The sequence below is a fragment of the Phycodurus eques genome, chromosome 19, assembly GCF_024500275.1.
Source record: "Phycodurus eques isolate BA_2022a chromosome 19, UOR_Pequ_1.1, whole genome shotgun sequence".
In the NCBI taxonomy this organism is placed as follows: Eukaryota; Metazoa; Chordata; class Actinopteri; order Syngnathiformes; family Syngnathidae; genus Phycodurus; species Phycodurus eques.
The window spans coordinates 5,506,551-5,517,769 of NC_084543.1; the positions used below are offsets into that span (position 1 = coordinate 5,506,551).

The window sequence follows — 11,219 nt, forward strand, 5'->3', positions numbered from 1 at the left end:
AAGAGCCTTTTTGGTTTTGCAAAAAATAAAAAATAAATCAGCATATTCTTCAAGTGTAAAACATTTAATATACGTCATTCAAAAGTCTACACACCCCTGTTCAAATGTATTTTTGTGATTGAAAAAAAAAAGAGATATAAATCCTTTCATAACTTTTCCCACTAATGTGGTTGCACAAGTGTGCAAATTGTCTTGTAACTAGAATGTGTCACCCCACCACCCCAGTTTAGTTGCACAGGTTATACATCACATTAAGGGTGGAAAACTGTTTTTCAATTATGTATCTTCGTCTCATTTTTTTTTTTTTTTAATCATTAAAAACTTGGCATTTGAACAGGTTTGTGTAGACCTTTTATATCCACAGGAAGTAATACTGATCAAACATCCAGTGATGACATTGCAGACTAAAGAGCATAAGCCATAATTGTCTTGCATGAGCTTTATTATATTTCATGTGTACACCTTATTTCCACAATTCTTATCCAAATCACTGATGACGACGACAACCTTCATTAAGACAAACACTCCTGGAAAAAAATGCCTATTTCCTGATGATTGTTGAAAAGGAAGTCAACGAAAGCTACAACACACGGTATGCATACAGTATATAATATATATAGTATTCATGTGTGTATATAAATATATATACTGTGTTTTTTATATACACATAAACATACATAATATACACACAATATACCCACGCGTAAATGGGAAGAGACAAAACAAACAAAAACCAACCACCCCCCAAAAAAATTCAAAATAATTGAAGACAGATTGAAAAGAGGAAGTGATGAAAATGAGGAGGGAGGTAGATAGATGGAAGGAGACCAGTCAGAAGGGATCATCCCACTTTGCTTGTGATTCTTGGTTTTAAAAAAAGAGGCTCCAGATAATTTCATCTTAAATTTCAGTTTAAGAGTAGATGAGGAGGAAGAAGAGGAGGAGGAGGGGGGAGGCGAAGGGGCTCTGCCTGTCCTCCAGTGTTTCTTTTCGTAAGTGTTGTCCCCGCGAAGGCTCTAATTGCCACTTCCGCCGCCGACGGCGCCACTACAGCACCGGCTGCTGCGGCTCTGGGCAGCGGTGTCGTTCAGGTTCACTCCTGCGCCGCTGCGGCCCGCCTGGCCGGCGCCCGCCTGAGGGTCAATCTTTGGTAGCTTGTTGGCTGACGGGATAAAACGGGATAAAAGCACTTATAATCACCTGTTGCCCATATTTTTTGTGATATTTGTTTGGTGGTGTGCCGTGAGATTGTTCTCACGTAAAAGATGTGCCTTGGCTCAATAAAGGTTGGGAAACGCTGTGTGGAATTTGAAGTTATCACACCAATTTAACTCGCTGTATATTATTACTGCAAAATGTATGCAAAAAATTTAAATAAACATAGACACCGCCTCCATATTTACGTCTATGTGGTATTCTATTAGAAGGTCCAAAAAGTTTAATTCAACATTATTACATAAATAAAACACTTACCAATAGCCATAAAAATATCATTGACATTGAGGGCGGTCTTGGCTGAAGTCTCCATGAAGAGGAGTCCGTTTTCGTCTGCGTATTCTTGCGCCTCCTGAAGATAAGACGGTCGATGGTGTCCATTGAAGCCAAAAGTTGGTACATATTTGTACGTACATTATTTGTTGTCAAATGCACAGCTCCGCTTCATACCTGATGCTCCACCGCTCTTTTGTCTGCGATGTCGGCCTTGTTGCCGGCCAGAGCGATCACGATGTTGGGGTTGGCTTGCCTCTGCAACTCCTTCACCCAGTTCTTTGCGCGCGCAAACGTGTCCTGAAGATCAACAACTTCACTTGCAGTGCTGTCACAACGGTACTTTCACTTCCATGTGCTCCGACTTGCATGTTTTTCAAGATATGAAAAGTTCCATCTCATGTTCATTTTTGCCATAAAATACATATTTAAAATTAAAAAGTTAAGCGTAAAAGGGAACATTTACGATGGAAAAATGAAGTCATTTGTTTTATATTGTGATATATATTGATATCAACTGATATGAAAAAAAAATCATATCTGCGCGTTGTTGGAATGTCAGTGCTGAATACATATTTTACATTCAGTCATTAACTTATTCTTTGAAGCACTAATTGATGTAATTGCAATGACTTATTTTTAGTGAGGTTAGTACACAGTCATAGCTATGCTATGCTATTTTACTCATAATTGTGATAATAATTTCAGTGTTTTGGTGTATGGCCTTGGTTTCCTAGCCAAGAATTTTTATTTTGATACATCCCTAATAGCGAAGTGTTGAAAATAGCTTGAGGACTAATCTATTAACACTCAAAATGATTAGCATGTGTTGTAAAACTTGGCCTATTTCATCATTCTACGGAAGAAGTGTGGCGTAATTGTCACCTATATAGTAAGTTTAGATGTGTTTTAGACAATAACGAGTGAAAAAAGTAAGGTTAGATACATTAAAGTGTGCTTTTTTTGTCAAAATCAATCTCTGTAATGCTTCGTTGCAAGAGCCATGGAGGTAAGTCTGCGTGCAGATTGATATCTGCCTAATATACAGGGGGGGGGGGGGGAGTCAGCTTGTTGTTTTAGTTATTGCCTCACTCATGGCTCTAAGACCTTTGAAAAAGAGTTTGGGGAAGAAGACCGAACACAGGCGTTTGCTCTTGTGAAGTTAAAGGCTTTTTTTAAGGCCGGTGGCGTCATGTGACTGCGGACTTTGATAGGCATGGCTGGCGCTGGTGGCGTGTTCATACCATTTTAATCAATCACGGCATCATAAATTAGCAATTTTTAGGGGATATTAAATTAGCAATTGGACATAATTTTGGGGTTCTGTCGTGTTGATGTGCTGTTGTGTTGATGTGGGTGTGCAACGGTATAAGATAACAATATCGGCCTTAAAGTGTATATATTGAAAAAAATAAAAATAAAAATCATACGATACCATGTTTGGGAACTGGCGGTTCTTTTAATTATTTTTTTTATTTCCTAAAAAGTAGTCATTTTGGAGGTACAAAGATTCCGCCCGACAGTGACAATATGCATAATTGCGGGTGTTCATGTTGGGTTGGTTCGCAGTGTTGAATTGTCCCCCTCCCCAAATGACATATTTGTACGAATAGTGCGCAAACAGTATAGACGCCGCAGGTGCGACTTACCGTGTTGGTGATGTCGTAGACCACGATGGCGGCCTGAGCGCCTCGGTAGTACATGGGTGCCAGGCTGTGGTAGCGCTCCTGGCCCGCAGTGTCCCAGATCTCGAACTTGACCGTGACGTCGTCCAGGCTGACGGTCTGAGTCAGGAAAGCCGCTAGGAAGGACAACGTACACACACGTTACTATGTGGAAATAAACGTGAATAACTTATTTAATTTATTTTAGATAGGTATTCCCCAAAATCTTTGAGGCATTTGACATAACCCTTTAAAATTTTTCCCCATTTAGTTACACAGATAGCAATAGATACATCTTTCATAAGGCACTGATGCCTTGATTTAGGAGTTGCCCAACTGATTTTTCAAGTTCCAAGTTGATGTGTCATCAAGGAGTTTCATTTTAAGACAAAAGTAGCGTTTTGCTGCCATCGTGTGGCATCTTGGTTCCAAGACACTATGTTGGGAGTGTAGTTGAGCTTCATTTAGACAAATGTAGTGCTTTCCCACCAACTCGTGGCTTCTTGGTGCCAAGACACTATGTTGAACTTAGTGGAGGAGCTTCATTTAGACAAACTTAGTGCTTTGCATAGGCAATTAAGCACATTTCTTTCATGATTAATGGTCGATTACTGGTCCCGGTAGCATATATTTCAGCATAATCCTGACAACTCGATTTCATGCAAGTACAATGGTCCTTGGACCTATGAACGCCCCTACATACAAGTTTTTCATGTTATGAGTAGCTTGGTCTATTTTTTTGCAGTTGCTTGTTGTGAAGCATTTTTGAAAAAAATAAAAACCAATAAAACCTAACAAACCCGCGATAAAAAACTAATTAATACTAACTACTAACTCAAGCTCTTACCTCCAATGGTGCTTTCTTGGAATTCGTGGAATTGACCTTTGACAAAGCGCAGGACCAGGCTGGACTTGCCCACCGCTGACTCCCCCAACAGCACCAGCTTGAACTGGAAGCTCTTGTTGGCCGCCGCCGCCGCGCCGTTAGGCCTGCTCGCGCCACCGCGTCCCGCCATTGACACAGATGGAAGAGGCTGTTTACGGATGGGGCGGCCCCGAGCTGGAGAGAAACCAGACTGGCGACTCAGGCACTGGTGGTGAGCGTAGTCGACGATCGGACTCCAGAAGGTGCTGCACATTTCACACACAGCGGAAAAGTCTGATTATTAACTCATATTCAGACTTTAATTAATTTCCTCTTCACAACTTAAAATTGCTTTTATAATTCCAGTACACGAGCCATGTGGAATAGTACATACAGTACTTCCTTGACTTACGAATTTAATGAATTTTTGTTCTGTGACCATGTTGTAACTCAACACATTCAAATATCTTAAATCCCCATAAAAATGAATGGAAATGCCATAATCCCTTACAGCGGCTCAAAAAACACCCAAACATTTTGTAAACGTTTTTTAATAAGAAACATTACACTCCACATTACTGTAATTTTCTAAAACATACAGTAAGAACATAATTTCATAGAATGTAAAGAATTAAACAGTTTGTGCATCATGCTAATTCAATGGCGATTGTACAGCTCATTCTGGTGTATGCGCATAAGCCACCAGCATTTATGCTAGTTTTATTAGCCTGTCTATGGCGTTTTGCATTGGGTTTTAGCATTAAGCCAGTGGAAGAAAGCTTTGGTTAAATACACGTAATACTCGTCGTTTTACGTTTTAAAGTAAACTTCATTTGGGAGTGGCAATAAACAAATTGAACTCGTCGTCTTTTTTGAAGAACTGCTCACAATCTGCTGCTTGTTTTGAAGTTTGCTAGATAATTTGCTAAACGTTCGTCCGGAAAAGCGAAAAGTCGGGTGACTCGTGAGTAGAGAACGAGGTACCACATTACAGTATATTTGTGCTAGCTGAAATGTTTTCAACATCAAAATATTTAAAAGTTCAACATGTAAAAACTTTAACATCTCAAAAGCGGTCAGTATAAAACAGCTCCAACATCTTCAAAAAAAAAAAATGGTGTGGAACATGTAGAGGGTTGAAAATTCTACCTCAAGGGCCCAGTCTCACAATGATATAAAAATCATAGAACAATAACAAAAATAATCCAATCATAACTAAGCACCAAAATCATCATTTCCATTCATACATAGTTTGTCTATGTCTTCAGTGTCAGTGTCACATGACCAATGGAGTGTAACTAGATTGAATCGATTTGGATGACTTGTGCAGTCAGTTCGATTGCTTTGCCTGGTTACCTTTATGTTGACCTCTCTTTTAATTTGAATTTAAACCTTTTTTTTTTTTTTTTTTTTTAAACAGTGAATTATTTTTCTTTATGCTGAACAAAATTCAGTGATAGATATTTAAACTCAAAAGTCACAGATCTACACAAAGGTTTCCCCACCTCCTTATTAAATACGCTGTCATGTTAGTATTTTTTTTCTCCGCCATAGTGCAATAATTTATTTCCTCAATCTTTTTCGACACGTTTTTACAATTGTGGCCTAAAAATGCCAATCCTACGATGAATGAATACAAATGTGAGTAAATAAATGCATTTACATTGCGAACCTGTAAGGTATTTACCTTGTGTTCAGTCCAGGAGGTGTCGAAACAACACTGTCAGTTAGCCGCGACGCTAAATCCTGTTAGCAGCCCGACTACGTGTCGTCTGACACGAAAAGTTCACCCGAAACTAAACAATCATCACGCCAAAGTTCTTACCAGTAACAAATGCTCCGTCAAAATTAAGCAGCGACCATGTTAGTCTTCCGCAGCACGTTTTTAATCCTTTTCTTGTGGCCAAGTGTTGACAGGTACAACAATAATGTTGCACTTCCGCCTTGTATAACTTCTTCTTCTGCGTCGACTTTCTTTGGCCAGACTGTGCGCTAATTTTACGCTACTGCCCCGAACTGGTGGGTTTGGTCATTGCAAATTACAAACAGTTGATCCTGATTTAATCCTTCTAATTATTATATTATATGGAAAGATAGATATTTTAAAAAATGATGGAAATTAATTGAAATAGTCGAGGTAAAATCTCTCTGAAATTAAAATTAATTAAATTGAATTATCTCACACCGCAATTCCTTCCTCAACTCCTGGCCATCAAACGATTGCATAGTAAAGAAGACATTTTACCTTTAACCATTCCAACAGGTGAACTCTGCTGCCAAATAAATAAACACCTTTGTCTTATGTGTTACCATAACCGATCTAACAACCATAAAACATAGCCTCTTATCTGCGATCCCTCCCTTTTTCTTTCTTTCTTTCTTAACTTTTTTTTTACTTCCAGGTGGCAATATACGGTTGAAAATAGAAACATTAAAATCCAATTATTTAGACCCATTATTATTATTATTATTATTATTATTATTAGATAGACTTGTTCCAAAAAAAAAAAAAAAGACTGTGCAAACCCTCCACCGCCCCCTCATCATCGAGATTAGGCCAGCAGAGCTTTTGTATGGAGGGGGGCTGGGAATATTAATAAAGTTCACCTCAGGGTGGGGGGGAACTTTGATTTTGGAGCCACCAGGCTGTACGCATGCGGAAGCCGAGCTTCTGAAAATGCCACCGGAGCGCTACTGGGAGTGTGCACAGAACAACAGAGCAAAGATCACGTTGGACCCTGAGGGGAACATCACTCAGCGGGCCTCCGTGTACACGACGACATCACAGCTATCCTTTTATTTATTATGGAAATATATGAAACGCCGCATAAGCTGTTTTGTAATATTTCGGTTAGCTTATTAGACTGTATATTGCCCTCTGATAGTGTTAATCAAAATTGAGCATTTGGGTAAGGGGGTAGGGTATAAAAAGTCAACACACCCCTTTTATAATGCCAGGTATTTGTACAACCCCAATTCCAATGAAGTTGGACGTTTTGTTAAACATAAATAAAAACAGAATACAATGATTTGCAAATCATGTTCAACCTATATTTAATTGTATACACTACAAAGACAATATATTTAATGTTCAAACTGATCAACTTGATTGTTTTTAGAAAATAATCATTCACTTAGAATTTTATGGCTGCAACACGTTCCAAAAAAGATAGGACAGGGTCATGTTTACCACTGTGTTACATCACCTTTTCTTCTAACAACATTCAATAAACGTTTGGGAACTGAGGACATAAATGTTGAAGCTTTGTCGGTGGAATTTTTTCCCATTCTTGCTTGATGTACATCTTCAGCTGTTCAACAGTCCGGGGTCGCCGTTGTCGTATTTACACTTCATAATGCGCCACACATTTTCAATGGGAGAAAGGTCTGGACTGTAGGTAGGCCAGTCCCGTACGCGCACTCTTTTACTACGAAGCCACGATGTTGTAACACGTGCAGAATGTGGTTTGGCATTGAAATAAGCAGGGGCCTCCATGAAATAGACGTTGCTTGGATGGCAGCGTATGTTTCTCCAAAACCTGTATGTACTTTTCAGCATTAATGGTGCCTTCACAGATGTGTAAGTTACCCACGCCATTGGCACTAACACAGCCCCGTACCATCACAGATGCTGGCTTTTGAACTTTGCGTCCATAACAGTCCGGATGGTTCTTTCCCTCTTTGGCCCGGAGGACACGACGTCCACAATTTCCAGAAACAATTTGAAATGTGGGACCACAGAACACCTTTCCACTTTGCGTCAGTCCATCTTTGATGAGCTCTGGCCCAGAGAAGCCGGTGGCGTTTCTGGGTGTTGTTGATAAATGGTTTTTGCTTTGCATAGTAGAGTTTCAAGTTGCACTTACGGATGTAGCGCCGAACTGTATTTACTGACATTGGTTTCCTGAAGTGTTCCTGAGCCCATGTGGTGATATCCTTTACACATTGATGTCGGTTTTTGATGCAGTGCCGCCTGAGGGATCGAAGGTCATGGGCATTCAATGTCGGTTTTCGGCCTTGCCGCTTACATGCAGTGATTTGTCCAGATTCTCTGAACGTTTTGACGATATTATGGACCGTAGAGGATGAAATCCCTAATTTCCTTACAATTGTACATTGAGGAACATTGTCCTTAAACTGTTCGACTATTTTCTCACGCACTTGTTCACAAAGAGGTTAACCTCTCCCCATCTTTGCTTGTGAATGACTGAGCAATTCAGGGAAGCTCCTTTTATACCCAATTATTGCACCCACCTGTTCCCAATTAGCCCGTTCACCTGTGGGATGTTCCAAACAGGTGTTTGATTAACCTGTTTTGAACCTTTTATTCACCATGTGCTATGATATAATGCAACCTATCATGTAACTATATCACACTGTACACTTTTTTGTCCATGTTTTTGAATTTGCTTTTTTTTTTCTTTTTTTTTTCTTCTTTCTTTTACTCTGCAGTCTGCTGGCAGTTTGGCATTGCAAATGAAAATCGGTTCTCAATTGCCTCACCTGGCAACCTAAATAAATGTTAAATGAAATTTAAAAATATATATATACTGTGTATATGGTGTATCTACTGTATTTAGGCTTTGGTTGTGGTATGACTGAGGTTAGAATTTTGATAAGGAGGCAGGGTCATGGTTGGGTTAAGTTCAGGGTTCACACACACACACACACACAAACACGCACACACACAAACATGACTGTAATATACAGCTCAGAATTGCAATATCCATTCTCGAAAACTGATTACAGTAATGGCGATGTAACCATAGTGGGGGGTAAAAAAAGACTTTGCAAAGTATTGTACGTGAGGCAGTTTTAGCGATGATGGAGCAAGTGAGGAATGCTGGCAACAAATGAAAAACTATAATTAGATAAAACGTCATTCATTGCATGTTATAAGCAAACCCAGTTTTTTAATAAGCGTTTTTTTTTGGTACCGGTTTCCACACAACATATGTGTTATATTAAGGGTTCGGTGTAAAACGTGATGTACAGTAGTTTTATATCTTGGAGGTGTACTTAAGAGCAAGTCAGTGCTTGTTATTATGATTGTGCTGCCTATTTCCTCACACAATCCTCTATGATGGTCCAATTAGGAGGACATTTTGAAAGCTCATTAATATGAAGAGAGACCTTTGACCTCCACTTGTTTTTTGTTGGTTTTGGAGGTTTGAGTTGTTGCGGAGTTGAGTCGTTTTGCGTGAAAGTGTCACCTTCAAGTCGAGCCACTAGCCAGGCTTTTGGTAAGAAGGCGCTTGGAATTACAATCATTCGCCATCTCTTCGAAAGCGCCTTGTTGCCTTCCATTTGTTCTATACAACTTTTCCTTGTTTAATTCATTTGCGATGTAGTGGGGGAACACTGTACATGGACTGTAACTCCAATGCCACGGCATGTTTAGCATCAAACATCTGTTTTGTTTTTCCTCTCGTTCTTTTTGAACTGCAGTCCAAATGCACGGAACACGTGGCCAGTGTGGTCACGGGATTACAAAAGCAGGTGTTGGAAGGGGGGAAAGGAGGAGGAGGAGGAGGAGGAGGAGGAGGAGGAGGAAAGTGTGGGTGGCCGTGTGACACTGTTACTGCAGCAACCTGCAGCATGTGTGTGTATGTGCGTGTGATGAATAAGTAAACAGATAGTTTTGTCCCTTTCAGTTCAGTAGGGGCATGAAAAAAAAAAAAAAAAAAAAACTCGAGTGGCGCCGAGTTTCACAGGGTTGCCATGGCGATGGGGAGCTACTGCCGTGATTAAACACGCTGGCCTCTGACCTCCTCTTGTCCTCACTGATGCCCCGCTTGCACTGATTGAGTTCAAACTATGCACAAGTAGTAGTTGTTAAAAAAATGATAATAAAAAGTTCCTCCACTTTCCCTCCATGTCCGATCATGAGTGACAAAGTCGTCGCTTTCAAGGTTGCAACACACCGTCTTCTACAGCCGAAGATTTGTCAGCGTGCATTTCGCTGCAAGAGACAAAATATGTTGGTCCTGGGTGAACATCAGAATTCATCAGTGACACTGGCAGCCAGCCAGTCCAACACACCCAAGGCGGCTTTTGATGTATTTGGAATCTTAAGGTTATTAAATATGATTAAAACACTCTCTTTGAAGAGCCAAGCTGTCATTATAGTTCTCACTTTTTTTTCTTCTTCTCCCAATCATCTCACCGAGCGCCACTGGAAAGCCAAGGGGGCCCTGCAATTTGCAAAGAGACTTAAGTCTCTTTTGTTTTGCCATTAGGCAGCGACAGCAAAGGGGGTTATTTGCCTCAAAATTCCATTAAAATGAATTGAAGCAGGCCTTATTAAGAGTTTATGGCAGGCAGGAGGCTGAAACCATCACTCTTCCACCTTGGTGGTTCTTCTCAGACTTAAACTGAGCACAGAGGCGGCTCGTTTAACATTACGTGCGTGCGCAGCAAATAAAACACTTTCATCTGCGGTGCGGAGTACGGCCAATTCATTTATTGTTGCTGTCGACCACTGACGTCAAAAGATGGATATGTGACAAGTAAGGCCAGATATCCGATTGATCGTCAGATTAATTTAAAAAATATACAGTGAATAAAATAATTTATTTTTTGGGTTCCTTCATGCTTAAAACTAAAGATGTGCATTACAATCAGCACATTTGACTGTTTTACTATACTATATCCTTGAGTATTTGTTTAACTTTACAACAGAGATATATTTTTTTTTTTAGCAGTAACACATTACAACAAGAAAAAGATTCAAACAACCATAAAATTGTCAAAAATCAGATTTTTTTGTTTGTTTGAATGACATTATCCTTTTCTTATGCTGTAATGTGTTAATGTGTCGTAAAAAAAAAAAAATGCAAAAAATTGCCCTCCCAAAAAATTGGCTGATTTCTGACAATTTTTATAAGTGCCAATTAAATCAGCCTGCTGATTAATCATTGGCGCTCTAGTGACAATTTAGCTTTTATTACCAGGTACGGTGGTACCGTATCTTAAGTCTAATTTCTTCTGTGACCAAATGTATTGAAATTCTAGTAATTCATTCCATTCAATTTTAAATAAGCAAAAATAGCACTATAGTCTATGAATAAATAATGAAAAAGAATATAAAGAAATTATTGGTTGTGCGCCTTAAAGGGGCGTGGCCTAGAGAGTGACAGCAGAAGCTGCAATGGAGTTGGCAGGTTCTTTCAGCGTGAGTGTCTTAGCATGAGTTGTGGCCT

The 11,219-nt window shown here is 39.6% G+C and overlaps 1 protein-coding gene across 2 annotated transcripts; it reads right to left on the reverse strand.

The window, feature by feature from the left end:
- Positions 1–424: 424 nt before the first annotated feature.
- On the reverse strand, positions 425–5,970 carry LOC133418155 (ras-related protein Rab-5C-like). 2 transcript variants are annotated; one of them, XM_061706579.1, is made up of 6 exons: positions 5,843–5,970; positions 4,000–4,283; positions 3,138–3,289; positions 1,666–1,788; positions 1,474–1,567; positions 425–1,162 (listed from the first exon to the last, which is right to left on the reverse strand). In XM_061706579.1, exons 2-6 carry the CDS (start codon positions 4,166–4,168, stop codon positions 1,017–1,019), a joined length of 684 nt encoding a protein of 227 aa, XP_061562563.1. In that variant the 5' UTR covers positions 4,169–4,283; positions 5,843–5,970; the 3' UTR covers positions 425–1,016. The 2 variants fall into 2 exon arrangements, with proteins under 2 accessions (XP_061562563.1, XP_061562561.1); XM_061706577.1 differs by having other exon boundaries at positions 5,705–5,970.
- Between the last annotated feature and the right edge of the window lie 5,249 nt (positions 5,971–11,219).

Coding starts and splice junctions, on each gene's coding strand:
- LOC133418155 (XM_061706579.1), bottom strand. CDS start 4,168: ATGGCGGGACGCGGTGGCGCGAGCAGGCCTAACGGCGCGGCGGCGGCG. Junction 1,789..3,137: donor TCTACGACATCACCAACACG/GTAAGTCGCACC, acceptor GTTGATCTTCAG/GACACGTTTGCGCGCGCAAA. Junction 1,568..1,665: donor AAAGAGCGGTGGAGCATCAG/GTATGAAGCGGA, acceptor TCTTATCTTCAG/GAGGCGCAAGAATACGCAGA.